Raw genomic sequence first — 15744 nt, 5'->3', positions numbered from 1 at the left:
TCCAACTTTCAACTCTTTTTTTAGTTAAATCCTAAATTATTGTTTATTAGTTAAAAAGTAATTAAATTTAACTATAAAAACATGCCAAATATTATCTTTGAACATTGATATAAACTTCTAATCAATTCAAACCTTGCCTAATACAAGTCTAAATCAAAATATTAGAAACAAGAGACTGGTTATGGCTGTCATCTTAAGGAGGGCCGTGGTAGGAAGCCAAATTTGTTGTTTCATTTTCTTTTTCTTTCGTAAATTTTAAGTTACACTATTCCAACTCTTAATTATATATATATATATAGGGTCAAATATATAAAAGAAAAAAGTTTAAAAATAAAGCATATTTAAATTCTGAAATGGACTAATAATATATAATGTGAGGCAAAATGAATAAAATAAATGATAAACATGAGGAGATGAAATTGAGAGTTGTATGGCAAAGACAATAAGCTTGGTTAATACCTAAGAAATGTGAAGAATTAATGGATACTATTTTCTCGATCGGATTAGTTTGATAATTATGTTTTATTTTTACGAGAGAAACCTCAAAATATGTAACGCCCCAATTTTCGGGAATTCTGTGAATGTTGGCAAAATTTCATGCTTTAATTTTGTCATTTGTGAGTGAAATTATGAAATAGGACCTATGTGAAAATGTTTGAAAATGCTATAGGCTAAATTGAAGTGACCAAATAAATAGGAGTGCAAAAATAGGAGGATTTGCATGACAAACCTCCCATTTTACATGAAGTGGCTAGCCATCATGTTGTTGTAGACAAAATGTACACTTGATATCCATAATTTATGGTACAAATTGATACAAATTGATAATAGGTTAGGTAAATGTTTCATGATAATAGGTTAGGTAAATGTTCCATGATAATAGGTTAGGTAAATGTTCCATGATAATGGGTTAGGTAAATGTTTCATGATAAGAATTTCATGTCTTTTGTATTAAAGAATTAAATGGATGAAATATGAAGTTTTATTAAAAGAAAAAGGGGTGAAAAGAACAAAGTTTTGTCCATCTTTGTTCATCATAGCTGAAAGTTAGAGAAGAGAAAGGAGAGGAGAAAGCTCTTGAGTATTCGGTCATTAGGAGGAGGAAAATTAAAGGTAAGTTCTTGGTACCTTGCTTCTATTTTGAGGTTCATGAGTTCTTCTTGATTCTACCTTAACTCTTGAAGTATATTTTGATTTTTAGTTGTGTTGTGAGCATTTAGTCATGAATTAAAATGAAGGAAATGGTTGTTGTTTCATGTTCTTTTGATGAAAAATGGAAGATAAGTGAAGTTGAGCCAAACAAATGAGCATGCATGTGCCTTAGATGTTAAAGGAAAAATCAGCTAACATGTTGTGCTTTAAAATGATGAAATGGAGATTATACTTAAGTAAAATCATAAATATGTGATGATTGATTGGTGATATACATGTTCAAATAACATGCATGCAAGGTATGTGTGAAAGAGTGATTTGGTAATAAATCTGCTTAGAACAGCAGCAGTAACGTGACTTTGGAAAATCACCATAAATTGTGGGAGAAGAATTAGAAGCTGAATAAATTATGTAATTAAAGCTTATTGAGTCTAGTTTCTAATGAAATAAACAAGAACATATTTCGAATTCTGTACAATGAGAAATTTGATTCGTAATGAAGGGTGGTCAGATTAGTCAAACAGTGAAACATGGGAAACTTTGAGAAAATTCTGGTATTGATTGGCTAAACCAAAAATTCTGAAAATTTTATGGATAGAAGATATATGAGTCTATTTTCAGGGAAAATTAACGGAACTTAATTTGGAGTTTCGTAGCTCCAGTTATAAATGATTTAGTGACTGTTACTCAGGAAGACAGCTTGCAGTGAAATTATGATTATGTGGTAAACATTAACAAAAATTTGTTAATGAGTTGCTTATTGATTTCTTATAAGCTTACTATGATCTGTAGGTGTGGTTGGCCGAATATTGTAAGGGGTTAATATGTAGTTTGTATTTGAATAGTTAGATTAACGTGTTAGTAATCCAATTGTAGGCTGTTCGTGTGTGGATCTCGTCAACATATCGTCGCAAACAGGTGTGTAACTAACACCCTCTTTCTTAGTCTAGATCGGCAAAAGCCGAAAAGCCGAAATGCAAAAAATCGGTATTTTGTAGATTTGCGAGTGTGCGAATGCTCGTGAGGTAAATCGATTAATGTTTTTGGTAAGCTGCAAAATTTGGACTGCAAAGTGTATGATTTCTGTGCCCTCGATATTTTTGGGCTTAATGGGCCAAAATTTGAAATGATGGGCCAACGGGCCCAATTCGGTAAGAACCCTCGGTACGTGATTCTGTAGTACGTGAAAGGTAGGAATATGCATGAAAAACTCTAAAATAGATAATTACTGAAATACCTTTAAAAGTGGAAAATTTACAGTTTTACCCCTAGGAGATAAATTACCGAAATACCCCTAGGGTTAAATTGACTTAAATGCATGTTTGACTGTTGTTATTTACTGCATGCCATGTTGTTATCATCTGATGCATGAGATTGGGATATTGACGGAGGAAGTATTGAAAGTGGCTTGTCCACGATTGGAGGCTTTGCCTCAATTTATTGATAATCGAGCGAGCAAAGGTCGCAATCTGTGGAGTGTTGATTTGGGTGGGTTGAGCTATTCCCCACATGGAGTGTATGGCTGGTACGGTGGAGTGTAGTGGTTGGTGGGTTGAGTAGTCTCCCCAAATGGGCTTGCATATGTTCTTGATGTTGCATGTATTTTGAAATGGGCCTATGGGCCATCTTCATTATCTGAATAAGGGCTAAGGCCCGGTTTATTGTGATCTGAAAGGGCTCGCCCAGTACCACTGTTACTGAATGGGCTTAGGCCAATAGGCTTGAGCTGACTTGGGCTTTGAATGGGTTTTCCTTACACCGAGTTTCCCCAAACTCACCCTTTTATTTTCATCCACGCGAAAATCCCCAACCATAGTGGGCTTGGAGTCGTGAGGGAATTGGAGTGGCCACCCGTTCGAAAGTTTGATTTTCTTCCGTGAACTGGACATCCTTTTATTTACGTTTGAAGTTTTGGGCTTTTAAATGTAATAAGGCCACTTAATTATTTTTGATGGTTTTAATATGTATTACTAAGATAGGTAATACTTATTTTAACTGTTGAAATTGAATAGCTTTAGGGCGCGTTTTCAAAAACAACAATTGATTTCAAAATAACACGACAACAAGCAAAGCTTCCGCAATAAAAGTATTTTCCAAAATTAATCACTTTTCCTAAAAATGACTTAATCAAATCGGTTTTCCTAGAAATATCCATGACGTTAAGGTGTGGCAATGGTAGTATGCATGTCTAGGATTGGATCTGAAGGAGCTTGGTACTTAAGCGATCCGATGGACTCACCACCTCTTTTCGGTTTCCTACCGGTGCATGCTTCCATTCACTTTAACCCTTAATGAATTAATCTTTTGAACATCAAGTACGATTTTCTGGACTTAGAATGGAATTTTTTTTAACGTTTTTGATGTGGCATGCCGGATCCGGCCTTAACGTCTGGGTCGGGTTTGGGGTGCTACAAAATAGGTTGTCAAATAGGATCAATCAGGTTTGTTCGGCAATAAGCAGTTAAAAAAAACCATCTAAATTTATGATTTTTTTTATGTTTTAATTATTTATATTTGATATTTATAGTTAAAATATATTTTTCAAAATGTACTGAAAAAATAAAGCATATACTAATATAAAATTCTAATTCATGCCAATAACTTTTTATTTATTCGTGTTAAACTAGAGTTGTTCATGAGTCGAGTCGGGTTTTAATAAAATTTTAGGTCCAGGACTGAAATGGGTCTAAATTTTTGTCTATGTCTCGCCCAGATAAAAAAATGCTAAAATCTGAGCCCGACCCACCCTTATTTATTTTTTTATATAAAAAAATTTAAAAATATTAAAATAAATGTTTCCCAACAAATTGAAAATAAATTAAAAATTTTTATACTTAAATAACACTAACATAATTGCAATTTAATAAGTAAATACCTCTAAAATAGTAACAAAATTAACAGTAAGATAAGTATTATACAATATCTAAACATTAACAATATAATAATGAAATGATAACAAATAGTGATAAAAAGTGAAAAAATTACAACAAAACAACAATTTTTTATTTATTTATTACAAATTCATGTTAGTTCAAGTTCAGGCAAAAAAACCTTACCTGAGGCTCGACTTATTTTCTAAATGAACATTTTTTTATCTAAATTCATTTTTCGAGCTTATATTTTTATCCATACATTCTCATTTTTTTAGCCGGGCCCGCATCAACATAATATTCATTGGAGAAGCAGACATAATTTGAGTATCTAAGACAAATAATTTCAACCTTAAAAGAGTTCCCAAAACAGCAATGTAGTTGGACTTTAAGAGAGAAAGAAACAGCATAAAGGTCCTGCCATTCTTATTTAATGCCTTACGGCAAACCTTAATCTAAAAAATAAACTAAAAAACAAAGTAAGTGGCGAATATTCCCATGAAGTATATCTTACTATAAATATGGTTTCAAAGATCTGGTTATGCTATCTTCATACAACTCAAGTTTTCCTTTTACTTTTTGCTATTCAAATTGCACCAAAATGAAGGGTTCCAATTGCAATAGAGTTTTGATTATTGTTGCTGTTGTTTGTTTAAATCACCAGTTACTTATTTGTGGTGCAGATCCTACGGATGGATTTATTCGTGTGCCATTAACAGATGAGAATTTCGATTTACAAAAACCATATAATATACCACTCTCCCAACGTTATAATTACTCCAATGGTGTTCGAAGTTTTTGGGTCTACAATAAAGATAAGCCCTTCAAACCTGACAGTGGCACCAGGCCTCGCACAGAAGTACGCATAAAGGTAAACTAACGTATCTTCAATCGAATGATAAAGAGAAATCTTAGTCTCGAATTTTTTGAAAAGAAAAAACTTTTCTCCTTTGAGTCTGCTCTGATTCGATTCTAGAATAATTAGACGTAAGGTGGTTACGAGATATTCAAACATCTTCAATAATAAAAAAATGACATGCAAATGCACGTGTACCATTTTTGGGCATTATATTGTTATTCAATTTCATCCAAAATCGGACGGATCTTTGGACAAATACCTCGTTTGTCTAACACACACTATGAAGCCAAAGTGCATTCTAACTGAACCGTGGTGCATGGTGTTTTAGGGACATGACTATTCGTCTGGAATTTGGCAATTTGAAGGCTATGCTTTCGTCCCAGGAGGGACATCCGGGGTGACCATAGTGCAAATTCATGGCGCTGCTGAAGGAGCAACGACGCTGCAACTGCGGATTTACGATGGAAACATGAGGTATTATAGGTACAATTTGGTGGCCACCGACTTGTACGATAAGTGGTTTAGAGTGAATGTGATTCATGATGTAGGCAAAGGGAAGATCACTGATTTCATTGATGGAGAAGAGAAGTTTGTGGTGAACGATCAAGGACCCGGTGACTTGTATTTCAAATATGGCGTTTATGCTGCACCTGCTAAATCTAGCAACTTCATGGAATCTAGGTGGAGGGACATTAAGCTTTTCAAAAAATGATTGCTATATATACACACGTATATAATTAAAGAAGTGGTTATTGATTAATGTAATATGCTATTCATCTTGGTCTTGTATACATATATATAGTTAATATTTAATCTCTGCTTAGAAAAGTGATTATTTATATCAACGTAATCTGCTATTGATCTTGGTATTATATTTTGCTTCTTGATTTCTTCCCTTTTTCAGCTATGATTCTTCCTAGGAGTTTTCAGACCCAAACCCTCTACTCTTCAATTGCTTTTCAATGGATTTTTACATCTTATCCATGTCTACATGGTGTTTGAGATTTGCTTTGTTGGTAACCTCTAGATTCAGTCTATCAAGACACCGAGTCATGATGATATTTTCATCCTCTTCAATATTTGCACGGATCATAATCATCTCCGTGTCCTTATGATAATCTTTTATGAATTTATTACTTTGAGTAAGGGATTGAAGCCTTTGATGATGCTTTCGATAATAATGTAAGAAAATATTGTACTAGGCCAATTTCAGCCCAATCCCATTTACAATTTAAAACCCCATTTACAAAACACTAAACCCCTTAAAAACCCCTAACCCAATAAGCCCACTAAGCCCAACAACTAGACCCAAAACCCACTAACCCAATAACCCCAACTAACCAAGACCCACTAAACCCACTAACCCCTAAACCCGAAGCCCAACTACCCCAGGCCCAAACCTAAAACTAAAAGACCCAAATAATATAAAAAAAACCCTAAGTCCCCCCTATTTGGTTCTGTGCTGCAACCACTACAACCAGCCCCATACCCCCACTACAACAAGCCCCATACCCCCACTGCAACAACCCCATACCGCCACAGTCCTCGTACGCCACACTCCGTGCGCATGCTCGGCATGCTCTGTACCTGCAAGAAGAGAATAAAACAACAACAGCAATAGAGCAGTAGCCAATAGAAGAAACAATAGTTTTGAACATTCGGCTATAAAAGGCCATTCAAACTGATGTAAAAGGGGTCGGCCATTTTTTTTAATGAATACAAAGATAGATTTTTTACAAAAAATACAAGTAGTGAGATAAGGGAAGTCAAAAGAAGCAAGAATAATATCAAATAGGGGCCAAAACACGAAAATCGAACCTAAACCTAAGGTGATTGTGAATCTATTCGTGTTTTGATTTCTGTTCTATTTTCCCATATATATACATACTAAAATATATAAAAATAATAAAAATAAAAAATAAAAAAAAAATTAGATTTTTACCTTTCCGGCCATCACATGCGGTGGTTTGCACGACAGACGGTGGTCCGGCGGCCGTCCGGTGACCGGACCCCTAGCCGGAGTCCCACCGGAGCTCCCTCTCCCTCTCCCCTTTCTTTTCTCTCCTTCTCCTCTCTCTTTTTTCCCTCCTTCCCTAATGAATTTTTTTTGAAATTTTTTATCTTTTATAGGGGACCAAAACGCACCGTTTTGGTCCCCCCCCCCATAATACATAAAACGACGTCGTTTTGAACGCGGGTCGGGTCGACCCGACCCGCACCAGGTCAGATCCGCGTGTTTTTTAATTCAATGGTATATTTCCGCATTAGATCCTTCCGCATTTTCAATGTTTTAAATCAGGTTTATTTTTGTTTATAATCTGGCCCTAAAATTTAATCTGACTTGCAATATACTCCCTGTTGATGCGTTGCGTTTTGATAGAACGGGAATATTACTGATTCAGTCCCCAATGTTTCGCGCATGTTGCAATACGGCCCCGTGGTTTATTTTTATTTTAGATTTGGCCCCAAAACTTCGATTTTAATCCAATTTTGGTCCTTTTTTCGTTTGTCTTTAATTCTTATTTAAATTTTCTTGTATTTTCATATTATTATTATTATTATTATTATTATTATTATTATATATTTTCATTATATGCATATACATATATGTATTTATGTTTAGTATTTTAGCTACTTTATTTTAATATTTAAATGTTATGCTTGCTTTTATATATTTTAATAATATATTATTATTATCTTTATTATAATAGTGTATATTTTTATTTATGTGTATAGATTTATGTATATATGGTATTTTTGTGTCACATTGTTGTTCTTCGTATTTTAATGCCATTATTATTATGGTTGTTAATGTAGTGAATGTGTTGTTGTATGTATACATCTTTATATCGTCATTGTTGTTATCATTAACCATAGTATATATTTTGTTATATATGTATATATCTATTTGTGCATAGCATTACTTTTTAATTACTTTACTCTAATATTTCTATATCGAGTATATGTATATATATTTAATATGCCTATGTACATATCCATGTATTATTAACTGTTTGTTCCCTATATGCATGCATTATGTAAACATTTTAATATTATTTAACATGTGTATTTTCGTTTTATATGCTTTATATACGTTTTTAATATATTATACTTTATATATTGTTATGTATATTTTAGTATATATATATATATTTGTGAAATATTATCAACAGTTTTATTATTATTTTTAAATAAGTATATATATATCGTATGCATATTTTAATACTACATTCTACAAATTTTTATATTATGTATTTAGTCCAACATTATATACTTAGTATTTCTAATATCCTTATTATTTATATCTATGAATGTATATGTCACGTAGGATGTTAGTAAGTCCATTTTTATATTGTTGTTATTTCTAATGTATATGCATATATCGTCTATGTGTTATATATATTATATATTTTCAATATTTTTGCATTATTGCCTTATATGTTATTTGCTTCAGCATATTTTTAATTTTTTTCATTTATTTATTTTTTTTAGTTCATCTCAATTTTGTTTTACATTACTTCAAGAATCTTATCCATGTCCTTCTAATTAATTTCAACAATCAAGGCAATATACTGATTTAACATTAAGTCATCGAGTTCATCGCTATGTTGGGTGAACGTCAATTGACTCGTGTTAAAGCGATATATCCTTCTCAAAAACCGGAATAAACTAAAATTTCCCGTCTTCCTTTAATCGGATCACAACTAAATTTTAATATTGAACTCGTATTTTTTAAAACAATCAAGACAACACGTGTTTGTGAGATACCAAGTTTGGGCGTCATGAGGTGCTAATAACTTCCTCGCAGCAGAATCGACTCCGAGCCCTACTTTTTCTCTGGATTTCGACGTAGACCCGAACTTAGCCTTCTTTTGTTTTAAAAATAGATTTAATAGGTGTCCGATCACACCTATAAAAAAAAGATCGGTGGCGACTCCCCTTTTTTCAAAAAAAATGAAAGTCAGTTTTTTCAAATTTCCAATAAATTATCTCAATTAGCGACCCCAAACCAAAATTTTTACGTCGCTACAAATATTCTTCTAATTAAAATGTAAGTAAATTTTCTCTTAAATCTTTGTTTAATTATTTAGAATGATTAGTGCTTAACTGAAAGTGCTTGACTGTAGTGGTCATTTTGAGTGCCACTAAAAAAAAAGACTGTAAAATAGAGTAAACAAAGTATACAAAGTATTGTTTAGGCAATTTGGTTTCGCTGCGTCTACGAAGCTTAGCTCAATGAGTAAATCCACTCTTTAATCCTCAATACAACAAGTGATTCAAGTTGTATCACTTTCCTAGTATAGCAACCACTTTTGTATCTTAAAGGCCTAGATCACTCATCTCTATAAGTTCTCTCCTTGAGAACTTAGGCTATAAACACAACTTGTTTACTCTTAAATGCACTCACTAATATGTTTCTCGATGAACAATAAAGTGCTCTCAATACTCAATACATAAATTTATACAAGTCTCACAGTATGTAAGAGTTTCCAAGACTTGCTAACATATTAGAGATTAATTACAATCCAACCCTTAGCTATAAAATAGAAAAATATAATATACTAATAAAGATCGATATAAAGTGAACTGTTGGAGATTTATTCGATATAAAGTGAACTGTTGGAGATTTATTCTTCAATGGTATCTTCACAATCCAAAGAATTCAATGGCTTGATTGGAACCAATCCAATTTTCAAAGAAAGTTGCTTTAAATGGATTGGTTTCAAAGTCAAGCTTGCATATACCCAAAATATTGACATCATACAAAGCTCATAGATTTTGTTTCAATAAAGTGCCAACTCCAACTATGGCAAGTATTTGCCTATCGCAGTGTTGATAGAAGTGGCTACATCCGATTGGCACTTAGTCAGCCACTTCAGAAATTTACCTCAACAAATTTGATAAGAAAATGGTGCTATTTGTCCCTCAATCATGAGATATCTATTTGTTTTTTTATAAAGGATACGAAGTGTTGATACAAAGGTACAGCAAGAAGGAGAGACGGAGGAGGGCATGGTGGTGTTGACGAAGATTGATTCACCTAATCAATACGAAGAGCCAAATGTTATAGAGAATGGAGGTGAAAAGTATAAAGACTGAGTGGTAATTTGACAACATGTAGGCAAGTATCTTTGAGAGTCTATCCCCTCTTCATCGTTCTAAGGGCTATTTATAGGCGAGGTCCCGTGTAAGATGATATTAACGTGTTGGACTCGTAATCAGTCATCATTGTGGGACACGTAAGGCAAATGTTTTTGATGGGATGAGGATGTTTGTGACAAGACATATCCTGTCATTCATTCTAATTCGGGATACGAAGCAATTGAACCCACATGGGGTTTCGTGACCAAAATGATCACATTCTTAAGAAAAGATCGGGTGTCCAGAGGAACGAGTGGTTAGCTTCCTCGAACGGTTACCTGCGGCTTGCTTGGTTGGCTAAGACAAAGAATAAAGCTTTTGACGACCTCCCGGTCTATAGCAGGTGAAGTACATCCCTCAGGTGGCCTTCTGAGCTGCAACATGTCCCTATTTATGGGGGAGGTATAACAATACTCCCCCTTCTAAGTGCTAACCCTTAATCGACATAAATCCTAATTAAAAAAAATACAATGATAAATGATAAACATGTAAAATTGAAAGTTGTATTAAAAAGACAACAAGCTTGTACTTATTGAGGAATAATTATATGAAACAGTGGCGCCACGTCATCATAAATTATAGAAATGATTGTATGAAACAGGGGTGCCACGTCACCATGTATCATTCTCCGATTATTTAATGACATTTCAAAAAAAATTCATGTCATTGATACATAATTTTTGTAATTTTTTTAATCTGAACTCTAAACTCGAAACCTTAAACCTTGAACCCTAAATCTAAACTTGAACAAAAAGGCTAAGTTTATGATTTAGGGTTTATGATTTGAGGTTTGAGTTTTAGGGTTTGAGGTTTGGGTTTGGATTCAGGGTTTAAGATGTTGAGTTCAATTTCGAGGCCCAGGGTTCAAGTTAAAAAGTTATCAAAATTATGTATTTAAGAGCTCAAGTTAAATGTTCAAGATTCTGGGTTCGACTTTGAGATTTGGAGTTGAGGTCAAAAAAATTATCAAAATTATGTATTAATTATATGAGAAATATTATTAAAATATCATTAAATAATTAAAAAGGATAAAAATGTTGTGGCTCCCTAATTTTGTTTTTATTATATTTACTTAGTATTTAGAATTAATGATTGCTATTTTTCGGATTAGTTGGTTTATGATTAAGGTTTTTTTTTCTTTACAACAGAAACCTCAAAAGGAATCCGGTCACTTCTTTTTAACAGCTTGTCAGGTAGCATCAACCAAGTTTGCTAGGCAATATGCGGTTAAAAATCACCCAAAATTTACTGCTTACAACTGCAATTACAAACTATATAGGTACAGGAGAAATACACATAGGATAGAATTTAATTCATAATAAATATCAAAATATGGCTTCAGCCTTTACCGATATCATCGGTGACTCATTCCCAATTATATTCTATAGTCATGATCAAAATATATTTGATTATAATCACAAAAGTTAGGTGAGATGGTAAGGGCCTCTTTTACCTTAATTAATGGTTGAGGATTCGATCTTTACCTGAGTATAGAGTAGTTTTAAAATTTATAGTTAGCATCTACCTCTTAACAGGCCTATAGAATTTGATTATAAATATAAAATATACATTTTTTTAACATAAAATACAAAACCATACCCAATACTAATTTAAATCCGGATAATATAATTTTAAAATGGGTTCATCAAGGACAGCATAATATTCATTGGAGATGAAGACATAATTGTAGTATCTAAGAGAATTAATTTGAACCTTAAAAGAGTTGTGACATATGAGGCCAAAGTTTCAGCATCAAGGCGCTTTTCATTGGCTGAGATATAAGACTAATCGATTAAAACAACAGCATAAAGGTCCTGCCAATGGCTTACGGCAAACGTTAATCTAAAAAACAATGTGGCAAATATTCCCATCAAGTATCTGACTATAAATATGGTCCCAAAGATCTGGTTATGCCATCTTCATACAACTTAAGTTTTCCATTACTTCTTCTTCTGAAATTGCACCAAAATGAAGGCTTCCAATTGCTACAAACTTTTGATTATTGTTGTTATTTTTTGTTTGAAAGATCATTGGTTTATTTGTGGTGCGGATCCTACGGATGGGTTCACTCGTGTGCCATTGACAGATGAGAATTTCGATTTACAGAAACCGTATAATATACCACTTTCTCAACGTTATAATTACTCCGATGGTATTCGTAGTTTTTGGGTCTACAATAAAGATAAGTCCTTCAAACCTGACAGTGACACTAGACCTCGCACAGAAGTACGTATAAAGGTAAACTAGCATGTATTGAATCAAGTGGTAAGAAGTAAAGTATTAATTTCGAGCTTGGGTTTTATGTGATTACTGATATTTAAATATCTTTGCAAAAAAAATATAAATGCCATTTTTTAAATTGATCTTATCTTTTTTTTACGAAGGGCATTATAGTTTTATTCAATTCCGTTCGAAATGGAACACATACTATGAAACCCAAGTGCAATATTCTAACTGAACTGTTGGTGCATGGTGTTATAGGGACATGACTATTCGTCTGGAATTTGGCAATTTGAAGGCTATGCTTTCGTCCCAACAGGGACATCCGGGGTGACCATAGTGCAAATTCATGGCGCTGCTGAAGGAGCAACGACTCTGCAACTGCGGATTTACAATGGAAACATGAGGTATTATCGGTACAACCTGGTGGCCACGGATCTGTACGACAAGTGGTTTCGAGTGAATGTGATCCATGATGTAGGCAAAGGGAAGATCACTGTTTTCATTGATGGAGAAGAGAAGTTTGTGGTGAACGATCAAGGACCCGGTGACTTGTATTTCAAATGTGGCGTTTATGCTGCACCTGCTAAATCTAGCAACTTCATGGAATCTAGGTGGAGGGATATTAAGCTTTTCAAAAAATGATTGTTATATGCACGCATATCTGATTAGAGATTTAATCTTTGTTCTATTTAGAGAAGTGGGTATTTATTAATGTAATATGCTATACATCTCGGTGTCTTTGTATAATCTATATATATATATATAGAAATATATTTATAATTTCGCTACGGAATCTACTGAAGATGTTGTCATGTTTTATATCAACTTTGACTCATTAACCTTTGATTAAACAATTATCTATACATTTATACACTATAAATTAATGAGATTATACTCTTAATAATACTAAAAAAAAAAAAGAATGGTTGTTGTTATTTACAATTATAAACATATACACATTGAACTTGTAGAAGAACAGCTTGTATAACTAGTCGTCCCTGAAACCTTGTGTAAAAGATGCTGTCATTTCCTTGATTACTAATGCCCTCACTCGATTGATTGTTACAAGGCACAAATAAACATGTTCTTCAAGCTCCTCCAGCTGTTTCCAGAATCCACCATGGCTCTTCTTCAACTCCTTCACGATTTGAAGACAAAACCTATGATCTTCCCTTTGCCTCTCCAAACAAACCCCTATCATTTCCTTCTTGTGTTCAACTTCATCATTTAACCTAGAAACCAGCCGACTCAGAGTATCGAAATCCCGATTCAAGATATAAGTTCCCTTGGCAGCAACATCAAGTTGCTCCCCAACTTTCCTAAGGAACCAACAATTCAAACATGGAAGTTTCTTCAGTACCTGTTTTTTCTTCTTTAAAAGCTTTTCAGGGACGAAGGCCAAAATTGCAGGCGCCATTGACAATGGTGCAAGAGTATGTGCTGCTATAACTATAGCTATTATTACTAGCAATCCACAAGCTGTCGTTAAACAAATCCCGGATGTTTTGTGGATGAACTTGATCAGCTTTATCTTCCGAGTAACCTTTCTTTTCTTTGATTTAAGATGGCGCAATATTGAGGAGTATTTTTCATTGATTATCTCGAAATCATGTTTGATAGGGTTAGAAAATGGGTTTTTTAGGGCAAGGAATGAGTTGAAATCCGAAAGAACTTGTCTCATGTTATCAGGAGAATGATAACAATCATCAAACAAATCGAGTGCTCGTTGAATGAAGTGATAATTACGTTGGATTTGGTTGATTTTAGTGAGGAGATGACCGCAAATTTTCGAAGCTTCAGCACTAATATCGAAGTAATCGAGGATTAGGGTTTTGAGTTCGGGCATTTCGGAAAGGATTGTAGATTTTAAGATGGAAGAAGATATGGTGTCGGGACAGGGTTCCAAGAGTTGAAAGAATTTGAATGAAGACGAGGATTCATTGGCTAATATTTGAGCTTTAGAGGAAAATTCTAGGTATGATTTGGTTCTTAATGCACTAAGGTATTCATCATTTACATTCAAGCTTTTGCGACCATCTCTCACTTCTTTTTCACCTGAAACAAAATATACATTATTATATTACAGATAAATGGAAAAAGAAAGCTTGGGTGGAAATTAGATACAAAATGAAGAAATAGTTTTATAATTATTATTTCAAGTCATAATTAGATCAATTATTTTTTTCGTTTATGTGCACGTCTTTGAAATTTTACATTATCAAGAAAAAGAAATATAAATGATGGGCTCCTATATGATTTTAAAGGAGAAAATGGTGAAAATATATTATAGGAATTCAAAAGAAGAATACATCTATTAAATAATTTTTAAAGGTATTTATTAGAATAAACCCAATAATTATAGGCCCATTAAAGATGTAAACATTATCTACGAGTTTTAATGTTACCCTATACTTTAAAACCCTCACAAATTAAAATGAGAAAGACCTTTATCCTTTCATCTAACTCTCTTAATCAAATAATTTGCGACTTTATTTCATCATTATGTACTGCTAAATAGGTTAAGTGTCATCAATTTTAAATTATTTAATCCCTTTACTGAAGAAGCTAGCAAGTTAGTTATGGAGCTTTCTTTTGCCAAAAGCCTAGTGGTTTTTCTTTATTATTTAAAAATATCATAATTTGAAGAAAAAATATATTATAAGGACGAAGTTTTAAATTTTAAATTTATCATTACTTCACAAATTAAATAATTTTTAATTTATTGCAACTTCCCTTTCTTTTTTCTTTATCACTTAAAAGCTCCATTTAAATACATTATTAATACAAATCTTTCATTCAAGCATTAGATTGTCTTATCAAAAGAGACTCTGTTTGTTGAGTGTTTTTTTCTCTCTATCTTTCTCAAGTAGTGGTATATGTATATTTATATGATATAGGTACTGTTCATTGACATGATATGCTAGTCAAGTAGGCTTCATGCATATAGACACGCATTCTACTCTAGACTCAGCACATGTTTATAAGGTCTTATGCATGTGTAACTTCGCGGGAGAACGAACTCGACTGTGAGCCAATCAAGCGAGCTCATTACAATCCAACCCAAATTCATTCGAGCTTTGGGCCAGTGATTATTAATTTCAAATTTTTTCTAAAAATAAATTTAAAACTTAATTAAATTAGGTCATGCATCAAATACCAATTCATTCTAATAATTTCCTTTTCCAATAAAAACATAAAACTAAGCCAAAGAATTAACTTAGAATTGAACTGAATTCATATTCTTAAGAAACTAAAACCTCTTTTGTTTAAGAGAAAAAAAGAAGAAATATTTTATAAGAGCAAGCATACATACCTCTTTTGATCTTGAAAGCTCTAAACCTTGCCCACATATTGATCTCTTCTTGTCTTAGAAGGAGGAAGAAGGAATGAATTTGGAGCTAATATTGGTAGGTTTGAAGGAGAAATACCTATGTGTGTAATGAGAAATCCTCTTCCTTATAAACAACCCTACAAGGGACAAGTAATTAATAATGGAGG

At 33.1% G+C, this 15744-nt stretch overlaps 3 protein-coding genes and 1 long non-coding RNA gene across 4 annotated transcripts; 3 read left to right on the top strand and 1 right to left on the bottom strand.

Annotated features, from left to right (window-relative positions):
* Positions 1 to 927: 927 nt before the first annotated feature.
* Positions 928 to 2546, top strand: LOC128292607 (uncharacterized). The gene is made up of 2 exons (XR_008282592.1): positions 928 to 1113; positions 2029 to 2546. It is a non-coding gene; the product is annotated as an uncharacterized LOC128292607 (long non-coding RNA).
* A 2077-nt stretch (positions 2547 to 4623) lies between these two features.
* Positions 4624 to 5726, top strand: LOC108450883 (citrate-binding protein-like). The gene is made up of 2 exons (XM_017748650.2): positions 4624 to 4893; positions 5210 to 5726. Exons 1-2 carry the CDS (start codon positions 4624 to 4626, stop codon positions 5591 to 5593), a joined length of 654 nt encoding a protein of 217 aa, XP_017604139.1. The 3' UTR covers positions 5594 to 5726.
* A 6263-nt stretch (positions 5727 to 11989) lies between these two features.
* On the top strand, positions 11990 to 12888 carry LOC108452834 (citrate-binding protein-like). The gene is made up of 2 exons (XM_017750617.2): positions 11990 to 12261; positions 12505 to 12888. The coding sequence occupies exons 1-2, from the start codon at positions 11992 to 11994 to the stop codon at positions 12886 to 12888; spliced, it is 654 nt and encodes a 217-aa protein (XP_017606106.1). The 5' UTR covers positions 11990 to 11991.
* Positions 12889 to 13035: 147 nt separating this feature from the next.
* Positions 13036 to 15596, bottom strand: LOC108452515 (UPF0496 protein At1g20180-like). The gene is made up of 2 exons (XM_017750312.2): positions 15560 to 15596; positions 13036 to 14301 (listed from the first exon to the last, which is right to left on the bottom strand). Exons 1-2 carry the CDS (start codon positions 15594 to 15596, stop codon positions 13235 to 13237), a joined length of 1104 nt encoding a protein of 367 aa, XP_017605801.1. The 3' UTR covers positions 13036 to 13234.
* Positions 15597 to 15744: the final 148 nt, after the last annotated feature.

This window comes from Gossypium arboreum, chromosome 5, assembly GCF_025698485.1.
Source record: "Gossypium arboreum isolate Shixiya-1 chromosome 5, ASM2569848v2, whole genome shotgun sequence".
Classification (NCBI taxonomy): Eukaryota; Viridiplantae; Streptophyta; class Magnoliopsida; order Malvales; family Malvaceae; genus Gossypium; species Gossypium arboreum.
This window is presented reverse-complemented; position numbering and strand designations above follow the sequence as displayed.